This window comes from Narcine bancroftii, chromosome 1 (genome assembly GCF_036971445.1).
Source record: "Narcine bancroftii isolate sNarBan1 chromosome 1, sNarBan1.hap1, whole genome shotgun sequence".
NCBI lineage: Eukaryota > Metazoa > Chordata > Chondrichthyes > Torpediniformes > Narcinidae > Narcine > Narcine bancroftii.
Window position 1 is genome coordinate 106365626 of NC_091469.1, and position 24249 is coordinate 106389874.

The 24249-nt window shown below is 45.3% G+C and overlaps 1 protein-coding gene across 6 annotated transcripts in view; it reads right to left on the reverse strand.

The window, feature by feature from the left end:
* LOC138762226 (collagen alpha-2(I) chain-like) overlaps nucleotides 1-24249 on the reverse strand; it is a 512086-nt gene that overhangs the window by 200695 nt on the left and 287142 nt on the right. For all 6 annotated transcript variants that reach the window (XR_011356852.1, XM_069935862.1, XM_069935881.1 and 3 more), the window contains 6 exons: nucleotides 19750-19794; nucleotides 12056-12109; nucleotides 7817-7861; nucleotides 6333-6386; nucleotides 2761-2805; nucleotides 2577-2630 (listed from right to left, as the gene is read on the reverse strand). Coding sequence is in view for 5 of the 6 variants with exons in the window: in XM_069935862.1 (XP_069791963.1) it covers nucleotides 2577-2630; nucleotides 2761-2805; nucleotides 6333-6386; nucleotides 7817-7861; nucleotides 12056-12109; nucleotides 19750-19794 (297 nt within the window). In the remaining variant the exon portion in view is untranslated. The remainder of the gene's footprint in view (nucleotides 1-2576; nucleotides 2631-2760; nucleotides 2806-6332; nucleotides 6387-7816; nucleotides 7862-12055; nucleotides 12110-19749; nucleotides 19795-24249) is intronic.

Genomic DNA, 24249 nt, shown 5'->3' on the forward strand with positions numbered 1-24249 from the left:
ACAGGGTAATGATGATGGCATCACAAAGGTCCTGAGGCAGTTTTCCTTGGTCCCAGCAGAGCATGAAAAACTCATGCAGTTTGGTATGCAGAGCTTTGCCGCCAGCCTTCCAGACTTCTGGGGGGATTCCATCCATACCTGCTGCTTTGCCACTTTTCAGTTGTTCAATTGCCTTATATGTCTCTTCCTGGGTAAGGACTTCATCTAGCTCTAGCCTCAAGGGTTGTTGAGGGAGCTGGAACAGGGCAGATTCTTGGATTGAGCGGTTGGCACTGAAAAGGGATTGGAAGTGTTCTGACCATCGATTGAGGTTGGAGATCTTTTTGCTGAGGAGGACTTCGCTGTCTGAGCTGCGCAGAGGGCTTTGGACTTGGGGTGAGGGGCCGTACACCGCCTTTAGTATCTCATAAAAACCGCTGAAGTCGCCAATGTTGGCGCTAAGCTGGGTTCGTTTGGCGAGGCTAGTCCACCACTCATTTTGGATCTCCTGGAGTTTGTGCTGAAAGTGGTTGCATGCGAGACGGAAGGCTCATTTTTTCTCTGGCCAGGAAGGCTTTGCAAGGTGAGCCTGGTGGGCAGATCACTTCTTTGCCAGCAGCTCTTGGATTTCCTGGTTGTTTTCGTCAAACCAGTCCTTGTTTTTCCTGGAAGAGAAGCCCAGTACCTCTTCAGTGGATTGCAGTATGACCGTTTTCAGCTGATCCCAGAGGGTTTCAGGAGACGTGTCCGTGCAAACCAATCTTTTGTGATTCATGTACAAGTATTTTCACTATTTAAATAATAGTATTTGAAAATCATACTGTTTTTATTCATCTGACCCACGACTGTGCAGCGAGATACAGCTCTAATCACATCATCAAGTTCACTGATGACATGACCGTGGTGGGGCTCATCAGCAAGAACGATGAGTCAACTTACAGAGAGGAGGTTCAATCACTAATGGACTGGTGCAGAGACAACAACCTACAACATCAACAAAACAAAGGAGATGGTGGTTGACTTCAGGAGAACCCGGAGGGTGGGGGGGGGGGGAGAGAGGGGGGCGCCACTCTCCACTGGCCATTGGCTGCTCCACTGTCAAGGTAGTCAAGAGCCACAGATTCCTTGCTATGTACCTGGCGGATGATCTCTCCTGGTCCCCCAATACCAGATCCATTGCCAAGAAGTTCCAACAATGCATTTACTTCCTGTGGAGGTTGAGGAAAGGAGAGCTTCCACCCTCCACCTTCACTGCATCCTACAAGGGATGCATTGAGAGCAACCTATGTAACTGCTTCACTGCCTAGTCTGGAATGGCACAATCTCAGAATGCAAGTCCCTGCAGCAGAAAGTAAGGACTGCTGAGGGGATCACTGCCATGATGGTCATTCATAATGGCCGTTGTTTGCAGAAAGCCATAAACATTGTGAAGGACTCTAGACAACCCTCCTAAAATCTGTTCTCTCTCCTGCCATCCGGGAAGAGGTACCGAAGCATTCACGACCAAATTGCAAAACAGCTTTGTCCCCCAACCCATGAGGCTTCTGAACTCTGGGGACACAGGGCTAGCATATATAACGTGATTTTTATGTTGTATATTATTTCTAAAAAAGTTTCTGATGTAATTTAGTCATGTTAATAACCAGCTCCACGGTCCGGAGGAACGCTATCCTGTTTTCACTGTACACTGCAATGGTTATGGTATGAACAACAAATAAACGCAACTTAACTTGAATTTAGTGTCATCAGCAAACTTACATACTTGGCCCCTGCCTCAGATCCTAAGAGGACACTCTAGGGTGAATGCCACGATATTTCCATTGGTAGGAAAGTCTCGAGCAAGAGATCACAGTGGTAAGATAAGGGGACAATAAGTTCAAACTGAGGTGTTTCAGAACTTCTTGCATAGTGTGTGAATGTCTGGAAAGATAAAGGTGATAAATCCAGGAATGGAGGGCAAAGAAAAACCAGCAAAGTGGAGGCCTGGGTCAGGTCAACACAATTACATGAGCATTGGTACAGGCTTGAGGAGCTGTGGCCACCCCTTATTCCAATTTTGGGTTAATTTGTCCTTTTCCCCTTTCCTCCAGCTCTGTCTCGGTCTCTCTTTTCCCTTTGTCTCCTTTCACAGAGCCAAAATCAATACTCACCTTATCTTTTATCATATTCGATCAACACCTTTTGTCTGTTGGTCTGGACTCCTCCCCCTCCCATTCTTCCCCTTTCTTTCCCCAGCCTTTAATTCAGACACTTGTCTATTTTAACTTGTACCTGGAGGAAGGGTTCAGGCCTGACATGTCAGTAATATATCTTTACCTCCTATGAATGCTGTGAGATCAGCTGAGTCCCTCCAGCATTTCTGCGTTTTTACTTCAACCCTTACGTCACTCCTCGAGACAAAAGCCAACATACAACCAACCTTCCATCAAACAGCCTGACCCTGGCACAATTCTAGCAGAGATGGCGAGTTTTAAACCACTGAGGACAGAATGAATGGAATTAGGGCAGAAAATCAAGAGCGCAAATTTTCACATGAAAGGTATCAGTAAACCTTCACGTATACGTTAAACAGAGATTAAACTAATGAGTTTTCATACCTGGTGACCTCTCATTCCTTCAAATCCTCTTCTTCCATCCACACCTTGAGGCCCCTGCAACAAATTTGTACTCCATAGATTTAATTAAACCAATCAAATTATCAACAAAAGTAGTTGGCAAGAACTGTTTCAAGTTGTCAGGGTTCAATTATTCAGATACATCTTTGAAAAGGTAATAGTTTACCTGAGAACCCCTTGGACCAGGTAATCCAGGTAACCCAATCTCGCCCTGTAGAAAATGGAAAGACAAAGAGTGAATGGTCCCCTCAGGGTACATCAGATTGGGTTCAGTGACTACACCTGGGAGTTGGGCTCAACAACAAAGCTACATGAAAAGCATGTTCTTCTTCTTTGGCTTGACTTCGCAGACGAAGATTTATGGAGGGGGTAAAAAGTCCACGTCAGCTGCAGGCTCGTTCGTGGCTGACAAGTCCGATGCGGGACAGGCAGACACGATTGCAGCGGTTGCAAGGGAAAATTGGTTGGTTGGGGTTGGGTGTTGGGTTTTTCCTCCTTTGCCTTTTGTCAGTGAGGTGGGCTCTGCGGTCTTCTTCAAAGGAGGTTGCTGCCCGCCAAACTGTGAGGCGCCAAGATGCACGGTTTGAGGCGTTTTCAGCCCACTGGCGGTGGTCAATGTGGCAGGCACCAAGAGATTTCTTTAGGCAGTCCTTGTACCTTTTCTTTGGTGCACCTCTGTCACGGTGGCCAGTGGAGAGCTCGCCATATAACACGATCTTGGGAAGGCGATGGTCCTCCATTCTGGAGACGTGACCCATCCAGCGCATCTGGATCTTCAGCAGTGTGGACTCGATGCTGTCGACCTCTGCCATCTCGAGTACTTCGACGTTAGGGGTGTAAGCGCTCCAATGGATGTTGAGGATGGAGCGGAGACAACGCTGGTGGAAGCGTTCTAGGAGCCGTAGGTGGTGCCGGTAGAGGACCCATGATTCGGAGCCGAACAGGAGTGTGGGTATGACAACGGCTCTGTATACGCTTATCTTTGTGAGGTTTTTCAGTTGGTTGTTTTTCCAGATTCTTTTGTGTAGTCTTCCAAAGGCGCTATTTGCCTTGGCGAGTCTGTTGTCTATCTCATTGTCGATCCTTGCATCTGATGAAATGGTGCAGCCGAGATAGGTAAACTGGTTGACCGTTTTGAGTTTTGTGTGCCCGATGGAGATGTGGGGGGGCTGGTAGTCATGGTGGGGAGCTGGCTGATGGAGGACCTCAGTTTTCTTCAGGCTGACTTCCAGGCCAAACATTTTGGCAGTTTCCGCAAAGCAGGACGTCAAGCGCTGAAGAGCTGGCTCTGAATGGGCAACTAAAGCGGCATCATCTGCAAAGAGTAGTTCACGGACAAGTTTCTCTTGTGTCTTGGTGTGAGCTTGCAGGCGCCTCAGATTGAAGAGACTGCCATCCGTGCGGTACCGGATGTAAACAGCGTCTTCATTGTTGGGGTCTTCATGGCTTGGTTCAGCATCATGCTGAAGAAGATTGAAAAGAGGGTTGGTGCGAGAACACAGCCTTGCTTCACGCCATTGTTAATGGAGAAGGGTTCAGAGAGCTCATTGCTGTATCTGACCCGACCTTGTTGGTTTTCGTGCAGTTGGTTAATCATTCAGCAAAGACACACTTTAGACAGCTCTTGGACTATACCCCATGGAGTTCAGTAAAACGAGAGGGGACCTCATAGAAGCATTTTAAATGTTGAAAGGCTTGGACAGAATAGATGTGGCACAGTTACTTCCCATAATGGGGGAAATCAAGGTCAAGTTGGCACAACTTCAGGATGGAAGGGCGCACATTTAAAGCAGAGTTGTGGAGGAATTTCTTTAGCCGGATGGTGGTGAACCTCTGTAATTTTCTGCCACAGGCAGCTGTGGAGGCCAGGTCATTGGGTGTATTTAAGGCAGAGTTTAATAGCCATCTAAATAGTCAGGGTATCAAAGGTTATGGGGAGAAGGCAGAGGAGTGGGGCTGAGTGGGGGAATGGATCAGCTCATGATGGAATGGTGGACCAGACACTATGGGACAAATGGCCTACTAATCCTATATGCTATGGACTTATGGTGTTAATCGTAGAACTATGGGACACTACAGCATAGAAGCAGGCTCTTTGGCCCATCTAGTTTGTGCTGAACTATTATTCCACCCTGTTCCTTCAACGTGTAATCTCTGTAGGTCTGGATGTGTAAATGTCTACCATGGGGGGAAATGGGGAAGTGAACGGAACAGGGAGGTCAGGTAGAGAAGTCACAGCATGGAAGAGGGAACAAGAGGGCAATTTAGAAGAGGAAAGTGAGGTGTGAGTTGCATGGGAGAGTGTGGTGGAGAGAGTGGAGTAGGTGGAGGATGGGAGAAAGTAGTGGAGGGAGTGGAGTAGAAGGAAGGATGGGAGAAAGTGGTGGAGGGAGTGGAGTAGAAGGAAGGATGGGAGAGTACAGTGGAAGGAGTGGAGTAGGGAGATGGTATGGGAGAACATGGTAGAGACAGGATTAAATACAAGAGGACAGTGGGAAAGTGGAATGAGGTATGAGAGGAGAGGTGCAGGTTGTAAAGTGGAGCTGGACGACAGGGTTGAAGAAGCAAGGTGAAGCAGGGTGAGGTGGGGATTGGTAGAGGTGAAAGGGTATCAGAGGCAGCTGAATGGACAGATAAAGAGAAAGACGGAAGTGATGAAGGGGCCTCCTATAGACAGGAGTTCAAGTTTATTATCTCCTCACTGTACATATACAACCAGCCAAACATTTCTCCGAACACGGAGTTCATACATACATACACAACACATATATACATAAAGATAATTTAAAATAAACATATATACATATTTTGGAATTATTTAATCTGTTATAGAATACCATTCATCAATCTCACAGCCTGCAGGAAGAAGCTATTTCCCAGCCTGGAATTACTGATTTTGATGTTCCTGTACCTCCTTCATGATGGTAGTGGGTCAAAGATACTATATGCTGGATGATAGGGGTTCTTGATAATTCTTTAAGCCCTTTTCTACACAATAGACCCAGAAAATGCTGTCAGTAGATAAATGGGGGACCCCAGTGACCATCTTGGCTGTTTTGATGATCCTCTGTATTGACTTCCATCTACCATACCAAGCAATGCTGCAGCCAACAATGGCCTGGAACAGGAAAGGAAATGATGTGTGCTTACTCTTAGCCCAACAGAACTTAGGTGCAAGAATCTATTGATGTCGGAAATGATGCATTTGCCTTGAGCACACTCTTGACAAATACAGCACAAGTATATTGGGTATTTTGGCTATGCCTGCCCACAGGTGGCCAGCAGATGGCAGCATTGCTCCTGATGGTACCCTCTGTGGACAGTATTGATGATCCAACAAATCCACAAATCTTAAATTGAGTCTCCTATCTAAACATGATGAGCTTTGAATCTTACACGTGAGTGGATTGTGATGGACCCAGCCAATGCCCCACACTTACTCTGCTTTCATACCCTGCGGCGAGCTCCCATAATCTGCAGACCTCATCACAGAGGTCCTGCAAACAGTGACAGCCCTGCCCTGATGACCTTCTGACAGCTCGTCACCTGATCATCCAAGGTATTTAGAAACCATTGAAAAAAGCATTAATGTAATTAAATTTTTAAGATGTGAACAATATAAAAGAATGAAAATATCAATATTACTTCAAGTGAGCTAGCTCACTATTCATGTGGCTAATTTTCCTACTGAAGTCCTTTCTCAGTTCCACAACATCAGTACATTCATATGGTGCTCACCTCAGAACCATTCACACCCACCACACCTTTTGGACCTGGAACTCCTTCCTTGCCCTGTAGAGAATGTTCAAACATTGAGATACAGGTAGTCCCTGACTTACAACCTATCCACACATACAACCGAATTATACAAAAAATATAAAATTTACGTGGTTTATGTTGTATTTCACAAACTATAACAGGGATACAGGGCATGTAAGAGTCAAAATATGTGTACTTACCTTGTGTGAATGCGCGAGTCTTCAGTAGGTGCATGCATGGTGGGTTCATGTATTGGAGTTTGGTTGGCGCGTGTGCGAGTTAAGGATGTGACTTCAATATCGTCAAGGGGCTTAATTCTCATGCATGCACCAACCAAACTCCAATATGTGAACCTATCAAGCATGTGCGGTGGGTTTGCATATCGGTGTTCTGTTGGCACATGCCCGAGAGTTAGGATGCAAATTCATTATCGTTAGTGGACTTAACTCTCACACATGCGCCATCCAAACTCCAATACGCAAACCCATCAAATGGCTTGTTATGTGCCAACCAAAGACTCATGTGTGTGCACAGGAATCAAGATAGCTGTGCGCAGACGTGGATCGCCAACTAACAAGTTAAGCATGGTCCAGAATGTGGAAAGATTCACCAAGGTTGATTGACAAATTCAGGAAGTTTTAAGTTATTATCGTCAAATCTACAATGAAAAAAATATTTAATTAAAAATTTGCTTTAAGACTTTGGTACTCTGTGTGCAGGCACAATTCCAACTTGCGTCCATTCCAAGATTCGACCGATTCTTCGGTCTCCATTATGGTCACAAGTTAGGGACTATCTGTACTGAGGAGTTTGATCTGGAATGTAATCTGCTCACTGATAGTTATAGAGATTTGGTGGCATGACACTGTTACAGTGCCAGAAACCCAGGACTTTGTATGTTCTCCCCGTGTCTTGTGTGGGTTTTCTCTGGGGGCTCTGGTTTCCCCCCAACCTCCAAAACATACTGGGGGTTGTAGGTCAATTGGGTATAATTGGGCAGCACGGGTTTAAAAGGCCGGAATCGGCCTTTTAATCGGTAAATTAAATAAAAGTTTGAAAAATCAAATCCACTAGTCCATTGGCACTACGTAGGAATAAATAGGAGCAGGAGCCAGCCATCTAGCTTGTCAAGCCTGCTCTGTCATTCAATAAGATGACAGGCTCATCTCCACGTTCCTGCCTTTTCCCCATATCCTTTAATTCCCTGACTATGTAAACATCGATCCAACTGTGTTTTAAGTATATTTACTGAGGTAGCTTCCACTGCTTCATTGGGCAGCAAATTCCATAGATTAACAACCCTCTTGAGAAAAGAAGTTCCTCTTCACCTCTGACCTAAATCTACTACCCTGAATCTTGAGGCTTTATAACCCACAATGAATAGGAATTTGAAACACTATCCAAAGCCATGTACTTAAGACTCTGCACCTTCATTCTCTCGCGATGTATAAAATATTACACACCATAAGCCCTGGCAGTCCTTGTGCTCCAATTAATCCAAACTCCCCCTGCAAAACAAATAAAAATTAAATTATGACTTATTACCATGGAAATATCTAAGAAATATCTAAGATCAATGATTTTTTAATGATTATATTTCCTCTTCCTCAGAAACTGACTTCGAAGAAAGAAAACTGCATTAACATGAGATGTTTGGAAGATTTATTTTGGAAAAAGTTTCGGAGGGGCGCTGGGGGTGGAGCGATCCCAGCTGTTCTGAACCCCAATCAGACAGGGTTGTTTGTAGGACCTAAGGCCCAATGTCTCCTTTGGGAACTGGTCTGACACAATGGGAGCCACCTTACAGTGATTTGTGCTGTGCCACTCCGGAATGTGCCTGTTATGAACTAAATCAACAGCAATGGTAATACCATAACACTTAACTTTAAAATGAACCCCAGTAGTTTAAGCTTGATTCTGAGGAGATGATTTTAAAGTTTAGTCTCAGAAAATTGTTGCTCAAAAGTAATTATGAAGTATTTTGAAACATCAAGTCATCAGACCTCTTTAAAATTCACAAATTTCTTTTGTAGAGTTGTTTTCAGAGTAATGTTTCTTCATACGAACAATTTTCTCTCTCTTGCTTGAAGATTTTGGAATGATTTCCACATGATGAATCAGCCATCCTTTCAAAGAGACAGTGAAGTGGGTATTTTCTTCCCCGATGAATTCACAAACCCAGACAAGGACTACATGAAGTGTCCATACAAAAATGGACCCAGTAGAATCTGACGTCTTTTCTAAAGAGACAGCAAAGTGGCTAAATTCTTCAAAACCACTTTTCCAGTGTTCCTCCTTTTCATAAGGAGAACATAAGCAGCCTTTATCTTTACTACATTTCATTCCTGTCTTATTTACAGGATGGTCAAGCCCCTTCAATCCTGTGTTACCTTTAGGATGGCCAGGCATTTTCTGGTTACAAAATGCCTCTCGTTCCAATAAAATGTTTCTCTAAAAACTCCCATTACATGACAAGTGACATTATTTCTGTTTCTTTGCTTCAAAAGCATGAATCATTGCAGATGGTCTTTTAAAGTTACCTCTAAAGTTAATTTGCATCTATATGCTAAAAATATATTTACCCATTTCAAAAGTATGAATCTAAAGCAAAAAACTCCGAACTGCCTGTGCAGGTCACTCAAGGAAGAACTGGCTTGTTTGAACAGCTGCCAGAAGAAAGCTGTGCGTACACACAAATGCCTTTAAGCAAACATCCATTGTTCTTGAGTTTCAATTAATAAGTCACTTCAGTTTTTAATGGCTGTTTTTCAAGATGCATCCAGTCCAAAAATGACCTCTCTGCTGAGTGAAACTGTGTTTCCCTGTGTAACCCGAAATCCAGCCCACAATTCCCTCACTAAAAATATATCTAATTCTATAACTTAGTTTTACTGAGAAATATAGATTTTATCTTTTAACTTTAAAGATTAATATTAACACAAATCCGTTACAATGCCAAAGCTCTCGTTGGTTGTCTGGTTACGCTGTGGTGCTCCAGGCAGGACCCCAGTGGAGGTCTCTTGCATGTGGGAATCCTCGTCCTTTGCATCAGGAACCTGGGGTGGAGAATGTTACACCAAGCTCGCCATGCAATCACTTCTTGAGTTACTTCACTGACACCCTGGCCTGGCCACCTGTCACTTCTGCAGTCGGGAGGTATAAGTAAAGTGCGAGAGTTGCAGCCCCTTTTCATGTACCTGAAGGGACTGCTCAAGTTCTGGCTACACTTCAGCTCCTGATCTACAGTTGCCCAGTGTGGAGTGGGGTGGGGTGGGGTCAGGGCGCTCAGAGGATTTCCTTGTTGCTTTGTTGCTTGCCTGGCCAAGCTGGCTATTCACGGATGGAGGTGAAAAGCAGTCGAGTATACAGGGTGAGCTGAGTGCCGGTCCTTCTTTTGGGGTTATGTCCGGGCACAAACTGTGTTGGAATAGGAGCCAGCGGTATCCGAGGGAATGTTGGAATAATTCTGGGAACAATGGGCCCCCCAGAGGATGCAATGTGTTGTTGGTAGTGATAACCAGATTTTAATCTGAACCTGTAAAGTGTACATAACAGAGGGGCAGCATTGATTTACCACTTATCAGAATGTTCTCCAAAATAAATAGTAGTTTTGTGTAGGTTTGTCATGTTATTATTTGAATAAACTTTTGTACATGAGAAAAGAAACTTAAAGGGAAAACTCGTGTAAAGGTGGAGAACAAGAGCAAGCAGATGATATGGTGATTTCTCCAGAAGAGGGGAAGGTATGGATGTGGTAATAATCTGGTCTGATTGGAAAACATCCTGGCTGGTTTGAAGGACGAGGCTGGAGAAACTGGGTCTCAGAGCCTTTCAGTCATCAGTGGATGCAGCCACGGTCGCTGGAGGTTGGGCTGTGTTCCACCTCCGATTCAAGATTCTTCTAATGCCATGTTTTCCAGTGGCCTGCAGTACTCCTCTGCTTCTCAAGTCTAACCCCTCAAGGCCACTTCCGAATGCCTTGGGCCTAGACCCCGTTGTCACGTATTTTAAAACCAACCACTATTGGCTCCTTCAACAGGATGTTTAAAGCCAGTACTGAGCAGTCAGTAGTTGGACTGGGCATTAGAACCACGTGGAGGAGCGCTGAGTCTCCTCTCCCCGCTCTCCCCATATGACAGCACCGCCATTGTATCAGTGCCAGCAGAACCACCATTTTAAGAGGAATCCTCCATTTTTGAGGGGAAAGGAAGGAGCCTAACATTGGTATAACAAGAAAGTGTGCAGATGCTGGTGTTGAGTACAATACACAAATATGCTGGAGGAACTCAGCAAAGGAGGATGCTGAGGACCGAGGGGGTTTGAGTTGAAACATCAAAGCTGTATTTCTCCATTAAATGACCAATCAAAGGCCATACTCTAAATTCATTAGTGAAAGAATGGAGGGGGGAGAGAGAGAAGGGAAGAGGAGAGAGAGGGGGGATGAAGAGAGAGAGGGAAGAGAGAGGGGGGATGAAGAGAGGAGGGAAGAGAGAGGGGGGATGAAGAGAGAGAGGGAAGAGAGAGGGGGGACGAAGAGAGAGAGGGGGAGAGAGAGAGGGGGAGAGAGAGGGGGAGAGAGAGAAGCAATGAAGAGAGAGAAGGGATGAGGAGAGAAGGGAAGAGAGAGGGGGAGAGAGAGGGGGAGAGAGAGGGGGGGAGGAGAGGGGGGAGAGAGAGGGGGGGAGGAGAGGGGGGAGAGAGAGGGGGGAGAGAGAATGGGGAGAGAGAATGGGGAGAGAGAATGGGGAGAGAGAATGGGGAGAGAGGGGGGAGAGAGAGGGCGAGAGAGAGGGGGAGAGAGAGGGGGGAGAGAGAGGGGGAGAGAGAGGGGAAAGAGAGAGGGGGAAGAGAGAGGGGGAAGAGAGGGAGGAAGAGAGGGAGGAAGAGAGAGGGAGGAAGAGAGGGAGGAAGAGAGGGGGAAGAGAGGGGGGAAGAGAGAGGGAGGGAAGAGAGAGAGAGAGATATTGTTGATCTGAAACAGACAATGTTGGGAACTCAGCAGGGCAGACAGTATCTGTGGAGAGAGATATAGAGTGAATAATTCAGTCAAAGGCCCTTTATCAGTTCTGATTTTCTGTTTTTGTTGGTTTTGTTCATGTGATATAATTTCTCACTGAGTGCATGCTTCTTATATAATGATAGAACGGAGAATCACAAAAATTCATAAATAAGGGGAATAAGGGAAAGAATGAAAGCATTGGGAAGAGGTAAAATGAGAACAGGAAAATGGAGAGGAGGGAAGGAAAGGAGGAAAGACAAAGCAAAGAAAGGCATGAACAAGAGGTGAAGCGCACATACCCAAGTTAAGCTTTTCACTTGAAAGGATGTGTTAGAGCCCTTTCCAGCTTGTGCAAGTGCTACCATGACCCTGATGGCCAGCTCAAAGTTTCAGCCAGAACCTCAGCAGTACACAAATGCGCTGGAGAAACTCAGCAAGTCAAGGGTAACCCAAGTTTCGGGCCTGGGTCCTTTGTCAGATATAAGCAAAGATAGATGGTTACCTGAATAAAAAAGGGGGGGAAAGGGGGGAAGGAGGGGGCAGGGGAGGAGCACAGGCCAACAGGTGGGATGTCATTGGTGGGTGCAGGTGGGAGGGGAGAAGAGAAGTGACAGGGGAGATGGTCATGGGCAGCTCTCTGAATGGAGAAGTAAGGGAAGTGGAGTGGGGAGCTGGAGGAAAAACTGATGAATCTTGTACTCACTGGAGGGCCTCTGGGTCCCCGTGCACCTGGAATTCCTTTAAACCCCTTCATACCCTGAAATCAACAACAGAAGCAATTTGATCAATGTTTAGAACAGATAAACCCCATGGGACTAAAGTGGCTTAATGATATGCATCTTCCAGATCCCATCCTTCACACGCAACAAACAAATTGAAGTTCAAGCGTGGCAACCAGTACACATGAATGTCAAAGTTCAAATTTTTTGTCAGAGGACATACATGACATCACATAAAACCCTGAGGTTCTTTTTCCTGAAGGTGAAGCAGGATTTCTACTTATCAGTAGTGCAAAGAAAACTCAAGAAAAGATGCGTATAAAAAAGAGAGATGTAAACAAGAAGGAACGGCAAACCAACTGTGCAATACTGAAATAAATATTCAATAATAAATAATGTGCGAAGTAAGAGTCCTTAAATGAGTTTGTTGTTGAGGACTCTGATGGTGGAGGGGTAGCAACTGTTCCTGAACCTGGTGGTTTGATTCTTGTGGCACCTATATCTCTTTCATGGTGCAGCTGGTCAGCACACTTTCCACTAGACATCTGTGAAGTCTGAGAAGGTTTCTGATGTCATGCCAAACCTCCACAAACTCCAGAGGAAGGAGAGGTGCTGACGTGCTTACTTCACGATGCCATTGGTGTGATGGGTTCAGGAAAGATCAATGCACTAAAGAGTGATTGCGAGGTACAGGTCACAATAACACAGTATCTGCTATAGTGGGAGCTCCTGGAACTGCCCTGAGGGAAATAGTAACCAGTGCTGATTTATATGGAGGAATTCTACATCATAACTGTGGCACACAGGAATTGTAAAGACACAGCATGATTGAAGTACACTGTTATCAGCCGCTCCCATCAGCTGCTCTGCACCTGCTACAAATGCGTTGCAGACACAATAATCGCCACAGCGCTACTGCGCATACGCGACTCCACATGAGGTGCAGCAGTTAAAAATGGAGCTTGGCTGATAGCAGACGCCTTTGCACGAAGCTCCTGTTGTATCCAGTGTTGTTTGAGTTTAACAGTAAAGCGTTGACTAAGGTTACCACTTGTGTTGTCTGCTTATTCGGTGCAATAACAAACATACACCAAGCACATGACCAGGGGATGGGGGGGAATATGCAGCCCATTGTGCTGTGTCTCCTCCTGCTCTATTCCCTTTTACAACATCATACTGTAGAGCGATCAATGACCATTCACAGACATGCAGTAAGGGCCAAAGGTTTTATGGAGCTAAAGATCCAAGCGTGCCTCAGCATGCTGCTGTCTCAAGTCCAAGGGTAGGTATGGGGGAGGAGACTAGGGCTTTTGGCCTTTAGTAGGGGTTTTAGGGGGAGGGGCTACCAGTTCCGCAGGTGGGCCAGCTTGCCCAGGTCAGTGAGGAATATGTTCCACCACACATAGCTTCTCCACGCACGCATTGAACTTCCACTTAACTATGCCAGTACTCCCTGCCAAATCCTCCCAACTTTTCACTGATCCTGAAATGAAACACAAACATCTCCAGACACTGTGATTGTAGTAAAAACACAAAAATGCTGAGGAACATGCCTTCGCAGCATCCATTGCAGGTAAAGGTATTGTGGTGCCGCAAGCAGACACAAAACACAGAAAGACTGTACTACAGGCTTTAATCCACTTAAGGTCTTGTACACCAGTTTCAGTCTCGACAGTTCCACGTGTGACTAGCCTGGGAGGGGCTGGCTCAAGGTCTATATCTAGGACAGTTGATTGAGAGCCAGCCAGGTGGTCTTACTGCAGGTACGAAGGTCACCCCCTGCAGTAGGCTGGTGGTTGTATCACCACAGGTATATAACCGACGTTACAGGCCTGAGCCCTCTCTAAAGGCCCGAGACATTGGGTGTATTATCTTCACCTCCCATAGATGCTGCGTGATCTGCTGAGTTCTTCCAACATTTTTGGGTTTTTAATTTAATTTAGACATACAGGACAGTAACAGCCCCTTCCACCCAACTGACCTGCAACCCCAGTACGTTTTGGTGGGTGGGAGGAAACCAGAGCACCCAAAGGAAACCCATGCAGGAGGAGGTAAAAGTACAAGCTCCTTATAGAGAGTCTCTAGTGCTGTAACAGTATTGCCCCTATTGCAATTCTAAGCCTGCCACCCATTACTGCAGATACTGGATATCTTTGGGGAAGGGGTCAAATGTGAGAGAGAAGAGTGGAGGTAGAAATGGGGAAAGTATAGAATGGGCTCATTACCATTCTTTTTGGGTGGGGAAAGTGTCAAAGGTGATGTGGCTGAGTTCTGGCCTGAAATGTCAGCAATTATTTTTCTCCCACTGATGTTGCTCAACCTGTTGAATTCCTTTAGCAGATTGTATGTTTTTCCACAGATACTGCCTGACTTGCTTCAACATTTTTTTTGTTTTTATTTCAGATTTCAAGGTATATTTTTGCATTTCAAGCATAAAAAAATAAGCTAGCCATTGGAAGATCAAGAGTTTTAACAAAAAAGTCTCCAGATGCTAGGGTGGAGTGCAATATGGAAATGTGCTGGAGAATCTCAGCAGGTAACACAGCATCCATCAGAACGTTTCAGGCCTGGGACCTTTGTCAGGTATAATAAACAGGCCAGAATAAAAAGCTGGGAGTAGGGGGAGGAGAAGAGAGGGGAAAGCAGGAGAAGGAGCACAGCAGCAGAAACTAAGGCCACCCATAAACTGGAGAAGCAACACCTAATATTCTGCCTGGAGGGCATTACCATCGACTTCTCCTGTTTCTGATAGACCACTCCCCATTCTCCCTGTCTTTCCCATTCCCCTGTCTCCTTTCCACCACCTCACCATCCCCTACCCTCTTCATTCACTATACCATCCCCCCTCTCTCTGTATGCTTTTGTGCCCTCTCTCCCTCAGCCACCTACTGCCTCCAGCCTGGGAGACTGTGCTCTTTCTACAGCCCCTCCCTGGCCCACCTTTTTATTCAGGTGCCTGCCCTCATGATGCTCATACCTTGATGAAGGGCTCAGGCCTGAAATATTAGTTATGTATCTTTATCTTTGTGATATAAAATATGCTGTTTGACCTACTAAGTTTCTCCAGCACTGTGTTTTTATTTCAATCACAGCATCTGCAGACCTTTGTGTTTTACTGCTATCTGTAAGGAGTTTGTTTGTTCTCCCTGTGCCTACATGGATTTCCTCTCACCCTTCAAAATGAACGGGAATTGTAGGTTAATTGGTTGTAATTGGTTGGCACAGGCTCGTGAGATGGAAGGGCCTGTTATCGTGCTGTACTTCTAGTTTTTTTAAAAAAGTTATTTTGATCAATCAGGTTTGCTGCTTTAAATGATTCAAAAACTGAGGAATTGTGCATCCAATATTCCAGAAAGGATTCACAGGGAATGAAGAAACTATTTCTCATTATCCAACAAAACTTGCATACTCTGCAGCTCAACACTTTTCTTTCAACTCCCACTTTGCAAGCCCATAAATAGCTAAATCCTTCATGCTGTCAGTGATATCTTGTTTGGACTCCTGCTGATTTTAACCATAGAACATGGCAGCATAGAAACAGGCCCTTCAGCCCATCTAGTCTGTGCTGAATATTCTACCTAGTCCCAGACCATACCCCTCCCATTCATGTACCTGTCCAAATTTTTCATCTGTCAAAATCAAGTCCACATTCACCACTTCACTTGGCAGCTCATTAAACACTCTCACCACTCTCCTTGTGAAGAATTCCCCTTAATGTTTCCTTTAAACTTCTCACCTTTCATCCATTTTCTCTAGTTTTTATCTCACCAAACCTCAGTGTAAAAATCCTGCTTGGATTTACTTTATCTATACCCCTCATCGCCATAAGATCATAATATATAGGAGCATTTGGCTATTTGGCCCATTGAGTCTCTCCTTTGCCCTTCCATAATGAGCTGATTCACTTTCCCACTCAGCCCACTACCATGTCCTTTGATACCTTGACTATTCAAATACCTAACAATCTTTTCTTTTAATACGCCCAATGACCTGGCCTCCACGGCTGCCCTTGGCAGCAAATTCCAGAGGTTCACCACTCTCTGGCTAAAGAAATTCCTCTGCATCACTCTTTTAACTGGGCACCCTTCCATCCTGAAGATGTGGCCTCTTTCCTAGACTCCCCTACCATGGGAAACAGCTTTGCCATGTCTGGTCTGTCCAGGCCTTCCAACATTTGAAGTGACATCCTCCCTCATTCTTTTGAACTCCAAGGAGTCAAGCCAAGAGCCATCAAGTATTCTTCATTTACTAATCCCTGCATTCCCGGAATCATTTTTGTGAATCTTCTCTAAACCCTCTCCAATACCAGCACATCTTTTCTTAAAAACTAGCATAAAATTGTACTCTAGACTTCAAGTGAGGCCTCACTAGTTTCTTACGTCTCAAGACCATATCCCTGCTCTTATAACCTATTCCTGTATATATATATATATATATATATATATATATGAATACCTGCATTGCATTTAACTTCTTTATCACCAATTCAACCTGGTGGTTAACCTTTATGGCATCCTGCATGACGACTCCCAAGTCCCTTTGCACCTCTGAATTTTTAATTTATTTCCCATCCTACTTACAGAGTGGATGATTGTACATTTTCATTGGGTCCAAATGCCATTTAGACCGGTTGGGGTCACCAATGTAGCAAGCGCTACAGCAGAGAGTGGAAGAACAACATACACGTGATGTGACTATAGTCAAGACTGCTATTATTGCTATCTCTGCCATTGGTCCCAGTTCTTCCACTGTTGTTGGCAGAAGTGATGTCACCAGTGCGCCGGTCACTGATTGGTCGACATTCCCGCCAATGTTCACTATTTCCTGCCATGCGGGCTGTCGGCCAGGAAGAAAGGCTATTAGCCCGCACGGGCTTTGTTAAATCGCCATGTTTGTCCGCCATTTTGTGTATTAGGTTATCTCCCGGGTAGCAAGCCACTACCTTCTTTTAGACAGGTATGTGGATGGAGGAAAAGTGGAGGGTTACAGGAGAGTGAGGGTTTAGTACTTTTTTATGAATATATGGGTCAGAAAAACATCGAGGGCTGAAGGGCTGTTGTGTTTGGTATAAACCTACTGCAATTTTTTTGAGGAAACCACAAGCAGGCTAAACAAAGGAGATGTTGTGGTTGTTGTATGTTTGGACTTTCAAAAAGCTTTTGACAAGATGCCATACATGAGGCTCCTTAACAAGATGAGACCCCATGTAATTACAGGAAATATATTGGCATGGGTAGAGAATTGGCTGATTGGCAGGAAACAGAGTGGGAATAAATGGATCCTTTTCTGGTTGGTTAGTGGTAACCAGTGGTGTTTGGCAGAGGCCACTTCTTTTAATGCTGTATGTTAATAATTTGGATTGTGGAATAAATGGCTAAGTTTGTAGATGATACAAAGATAGGGGCAGGTAGTTAGGGGGAAATGCAATTGCTGCAGAGAGATTTTGATAGATTAGGAGAATGGGCAAAGCTCCACACAGTTTCATTGAAGCTGCCAACGTTCTGGACAACGCAGCCACTGGTGTGGTTCAAACAGGCTGCTTTCTGGAGGCACCATCTCTTGTCGATGCCCTGATAGTAATTGATGCCATTGATGGCACTGGTTAAGTTCACAACTTTGTGGTGTTTTCCTGACATTCACATTGGCACCTCCATACCACACGGTGATGTAACCAGTCGGAATGCTCTCCACGGTACACCTGTAGAAATTTGCAAGTCTTTGGGGACATACCAAATCTCCTCCAACTCCTCATGAAGTATAGCGGCTGGCATGCCTTCTCCATTACTGCATTGACTTGGAAGCCTCAGGTTACATCTTCAGAGATGTTGACACCCAGGAATTTAAAGCTCCACTGCTGACCCCTCGATGAAGACTAGTTAATGTTCTCCTGGTTTCACAGTCCACAGTCAGTTCCTTATTTTTGCTAAGATTGTTGTTGTCACACTACTCAATCAGCTGATCTATCTTCCTCACTGCTGTCTGTGATTCTGCTGCCGATCATGGAGGTGTAATCACCAAATGTATAGATGGCATTTGAATTATGCATAGCCACACAATCCTGGGTGTAGGTAGAGTGAGGTGCACCTATTGCATACGAGGCTCAGAGCATTCTTTTTTTGGCTTGGCTTCGCGGACGAAGATTTATGGAGGGGGTAAAAAGTCCACGTCAGCTGCAGGCTCGTTTGTGGCTGACAAGTCCGATGCGGGACAGGCAGACACGATTGCAGCGGTTGCAAGGGAAAATTGGTTGGTTGGGGTTGGGTGTTGGGTTTTTCCTCCTTTGCCTTTTGTCAGTGAGGTGGGCTCTGCGGTCTTCTTCAAAGGAGGTTGCTGCCCGCCAAACTGTGAGGCGCCAAGATGCACGGTTTGAGGCGTTATCAGCCCACTGGCGGTGGTCAATGTGGCAGGCACCAAGAGATTTCTTTAGGCAGTCCTTGTACCTTTTCTTTGGTGCACCTCTGTCACGGTGGCCAGTGGAGAGCTCGCCATATAATACGATCTTGGGAAGGCGATGGTCCTCCATTCTGGAGACGTGACCCATCCAGCGCAGCTGGATCTTCAGCAGCGTGGACTCGATGCTGTCGACCTCTGCCATCTCGAGTACTTCGACGTTAGGGGTGTAAGCGCTCCAATGGATGTTGAGGATGGAGCGGAGACAACGCTGGTGGAAGCGTTCTAGGAGCCGTAGGTGGTGCCGGTAGAGGACCCATGATTCGGAGCCGAACAGGAGTGTGGGTATGACAACGGCTCTGTATACGCTTATCTTTGTGAGGTTTTTCAGTTGGTTGTTTTTCCAGACTCTTTTGTGTAGTCTTCCAAAGGCGCTATTTGCCTTGGCGAGTCTGTTGTCTATCTCATTGTCGATCCTTGCATCTGATGAAATGGTGCAGCCGAGATAGGTAAACTGGTTGACCGTTTTGAGTTTTGTGTGCCCGATGGAGATGTGGGGGGGCTGGTAGTCATGGTGGGGAGCTGGCTGATGGAGGACCTCAGTTTTCTTCAGGCTGACTTCCAGGCCAAACATTTTGGCAGTTTCCGCAAAGCAGGACGTCAAGCGCTGCAGAGCATTACAGAGAGTAAAACATACCTGCCACAACAAAGCAGGCACAAACAGCAGACTGCAGATGCTGGAATCTAATGCTCAATGCACTCTACTGCAGCAACTCAGTGAGTTAAGCAACGACCGTGGAAAAAATAGTCGACATTTCGGGTTGAACCCTTCATCAAGACTGAAATGATGAAAGGTTGGTTAAGGGTCCCAGCTCAAAATGTTGACTGTTATTTTTCTCCTATGGATGCTGCTCGACCTTCTGAGCTCCTTGTGCAGATTGCTTTAAGCTTGTACAGAGGGTCTCTGCTCCAATGGTCCTGCCACTTCAGATAGATATGACTGGGATTTCGATGAAATTCCACCATGTGACTTCACGCATATAAAACATCCTGTCCCCGTCACTTGGACAAAGCAATCTCATGCAAAACAAGAAAAGATTGAATCATGTTCAGATGCATTTGACCTAAATCTTGGGAGTGTTGTAAATTCAACATAAAGGACATGGAATACCAGTGTCAACAAACAATCGGGCAGAATGGTTAGGATGAAAAGGGTTTTCAACGGTCTCGAGGTATAACAAGTTTCAATATTGTATACTGTGGAAAACAAGCAACTCAGACTACTCACAGGAACTCCAAAAGGTCCAGGAAGCCCAGTCTCACCTCGATTACCCTGTCACAGAAATTAAAATGAATGAGCCATATGCACAACAAATCAGAGTTTTAGAATGATTCAGGAGGTGTCACTGCACAGACTGCACTCTCTTCGCATAGAATATAACTGTGGTTCCATTTTGGGACAAATTACTATGAAATAAATGTGATGGACTGATGTTTGTTTTCATTTCCATAAAATAATTATTGGATTCATTCCCATCCTTTTGAAATTTAGTTTTGTTTCCAAGTACAAAGATAAATGGTTTCTGTTCCTGAGAAAACTCCTCCTAGAGCCTCGTGGATAGGAATTGCAAAGGTTCATCACTGTCTGGAAGGAAAAAAATATTCTAATTTCAGTTCTGAATGGCAGCCCCTTACTTTGAAGTTAAAGTTCAAGTTTATTTATAAACCGATTGCACACGTACAACCTAATAAAATAACGTTCTTGACCTCAGTGCAAAACACTGCAAACACACACACAGACAAGTGATACATATGCAGAACAAATAGACAAATAAATAAATAAATATTGTTTAATAAATATTAGCATCTTGGAGGGTTAGTATGAGCAGTTCGTTCAGCAAAGTCTGTCCCTGTCTCCCATTACCTCAGCCAGGGAAACATCTTCCCCAAGCACAAGCTCCAGAAGATTAGTTATACTTTAATGAGATCACTTCTCATTCTTCTAGAATCTAGAGGCCAAGCAACCTCTCCTCACAAGATTACAGCCCCATCCCAGCATTCTCTCACCAAAGTGGATAATCTCATATCATTCTAAACATGATGCTGTCCTCAACTATTATACTGGTTTTCCTACATCCCTTTGAAGCTTCTTTGCATTTTCCTCCTCAGTCACTTGGATATAATAATAGAAATTGTCATTAAGGGCCAGCCATCATATCTCATGCATCCCATCAGTCACAGCCTCCTAAACCTGATAATCGGGTGTTTGGAGACATTGAGTCAGACAGCATGAAATAGGCCCTTTGGCCCACTTGCCCATGCTGACCCAAATGTCGCACCCATAATATCCCCCAAACACATCTTATCCATGTAGATGTCCATTCTTTCTTAAACATTACAATAGTACCTACCTCCTCCGGCAGTCCATTCCATACACCCACCACCCTCTATGAAAAAAGTTACCCTCAAGTTCCTGTTAAATCTCTCCCCTTAAACCCATGGTCGCTGGTTACCGATCTATTCCTTTCATGATTTTATGCCTCTCTATGAGATTACCCCTCATTCCCTGCGCTCCAAGCCCTAGTCTGCCCAACCCCTCCCTGTAGGTCAAGCCCCCATGCCCTGGCAACATCCTCATAAATCTGCACCCTCTCCAGCTCCACGGTATCATTCCTGTTCTATTCCCTGCTTTCTATCCATTCTTTCTTTTTTCTTTGGCTTGGCTTCGCGGACGAAGATTTATGGAGGGGGTAAAAAGTCCACGTCAGCTGCAGGCTCGTTTGTGGCTGACAAGTCCGATGCGGGACAGGCAGACACGGTTGCAGTGGTTGCAGGGGAAAATTGGTTGGTTGGGGTTGGGTGTTGGGTTTTTCCTCCTTTGCCTTTTGTCAGTGAGGTGGGCTCTGCGGTCTTCTTCAAAGGAGGTTGCTGCCCACCAAACTGTGAGGTGCCAAGATGCACGGTTTGAGGCGTTATCAGCCCACTGGCGGTGGTCAATGTGGCAGGCACCAAGAGATTTCTTTAGGCAGTCCTTGTACCTTTTCTTTGGTGCACCTCTGTCACGGTGGCCAGTGGAGAGCTCGCCATATAACACGATCTTGGGAAGGCGATGGTCCTCCATTCTGGAGACGTGACCCATCCAGCGCAGCTGGATCTTCAGCAGCGTGGACTCGATGCTGTCGACCTCTGCCATCTCGAGTACTTCGACGTTAGGGATGAAAGCGCTCCAATGGATGTTGAGGATGGAGCGGAGACAACGCTGATGGAAGCGTTCTAGGAGCCGTAGGTGGTGCCGGTAGAGGACCCATGATTCGGAGCCGAACAGGAGTGTGGGTATGACAACGGCTCTGTATACGCTTATCTTTGTGAGGTTTTTCAGTTGGTTGTTTTTCCAGACTCTTTTGTGTAGTCTTCCAAAGGCGCAATTTGCCTTGGCGAGTCTGTTGTCTATCTCATTGTCGATCCTTGCATCTGATGAAATGGTGCAGCCGAGATAGGTAAACTGGTTGACCGTTTTGAGTTTTGTGTGCCCGATGGAGATGTGGGGGGGCTGGTAGTCATGGTGGGGAGCTGGCTGATGGAGGACCTCAGTTTTCTTCAGGCTGACTTCCAGGCCAAACATTTTGGCAGTTTCCGCAAAGCAGGACGTCAAGCGCTGAAGAGCTGGCTCTGAATGGGCAACTAAAGCGGCATCGTCTGCAAAGAGTAGTTCACGGACAAGTTTCTCTTGTGTCTTGGTGTTAGCTTGCAGGCGCCTCAGATTGAAGAGACTGCCATCCGTGCGGTACCGGATGTAAACAGCGTCTTCATTGTTGGGGTCTTTCATGGTTTGGTTCAGCATCATGCTGAAGAAGATTGAAAAGAGGGTTGGTGCGAGAACACAGCCTTGCTTCACGCCATTGTTAATGGAGAAGGGTTCAGAGAGCTCATTGCTGTATCTGACCCAACCTTGTTGGTTTTCGTTAACCCATAACCATTAACCCATAACCAAATAACAATCGAAATTGATTTACAATTGTGTCATTGTCATAATAAGTTTTGCTTCTCTATCTGAAATGTGGATTTAAATTTCTCTCCAGAGATTACCATTCCAGTGCAGAACAGAGGGAGAGAAACACTGGTACAAGTATTGATCTTTGGGCAAGGCAGTAAACAGAGACCTGTCTGAGTTCCTATGTACACATGAATGCTATTTATGGCACATATATGGTAGTTTCAAGAAACTTATCTTGACTATGAGTCAGAACACAAAAGTTACATAGGAAAGAAACCCGCCACTGTCAATCCAAGCTCATCCAATTTTCCTGCCTTAGCCCAAATCCCTTGAAACCTCTCCTGTCCATGTACCTACTTCAATGGTTTTAAAATGTTACAATTATCACCACCTCTACCACTTCCTCTGGTAGCTCATTCCACACACCCACCACCCTCTGTGTGAAGAAGTTGACCCTCAGGTATCCTTTAAATTTTCTCTCCCCTCATTTGAAACCTGATTTCCCCCCACCCACCCCCAACCTGGGGAAAGACTGTAACCATTCATTTTATCTGTGCTCCTTATGATTTTATATACTTCTGTAAAGTCACGTCTCTATAAAGCCTATGCTCTAGAGAAAAATAGTCCCAGCCGATCCAGCCACTTCTTGCAGTTTGAACTCTCTATTACCAGTGATATCCTTATGAATCATGTCTGCAACCTTTCCATCTCAATAGTTGGGTGAACTGCACCCAATATTCTAAGTGCAGCCTCACCACATTTTACACAGCTGTACCAGGAAACCTGAACCCTTGTACTCAGTACCCTGACTGATGAAGGTAAGCGCTCCAAATGCCTTCATTATCACCTTGTCTAATTAGGCCTCTCTGTTCTCCACCATCCTCTGGGGCCTGTCCATTTACTGTGCAAGTCATGTCCTGAGTTTATTGACCAAAGTCAACACCTCACACTTGTCAGAGTTAAATTTCATTTGCTACTCCTAGGTCCACTCCTTTGTTTGATCTCAATCCTGTTGCCTTCCACACTGTCTGCCACACCATCAATTTTGGTGTAATCATTGAAATAGTTAACATCGATAAAAAAAACCATCAATTGACCCAGTAGTGACAGTAGTGACATCTGCACACAGCCTGCCTCCAGGACTCCAGTGTGAGAAGCATCCCTCCACTACTTTCCACAAAGCTAATTTTGAATCCAATTGTCCAGCTCACCATGGATGTCGTGTGATCTAAGCTTCCGACGAGCCATGCGTATGGGACTTTGTCAAAGGGGGAAACTCAAAAGTCTGCAGATGCCGTGACTGTAGTGAAATGCTGGCGGAACTCTGCAGGTCTTGCTGCGTCCACAGAAGGTAAAGATATATAACCAATGTTTCAGGCCTGAGCCCTTGTTCAATGTATGAGGAAAAAGTGTGAATAAAAGAAATCGGAGGGGGAGAAGTTCAGACTGACAGACAAAAGGTGACAAGTGCATATGGTGGGGGGGGGAAGATGCCAGAAGAATGGCCACAGCTTTGGTCCAGTAAATATTTTTCATCACCACTTCCAAAAAAACATTAAATTTGTGAGACATGATTTCCACTCACAAACCGTGCGGACCATAGTTAAATCAGCCCTCAGCTTTCCAAATGCAGGTAGGTCCTATCCGAATCTCCTCCTGTCACTTTCCCACCACTGATGTTAGGCATGTAATCCTCAGGCTTTACCCTTGCAGCCCTTCTCGAATGAAGGTGCAACATTTATCTCCTTCTCACTCCAGCTAGGTGGAAAGTGTGCAATATCATGGTCTGGTGTG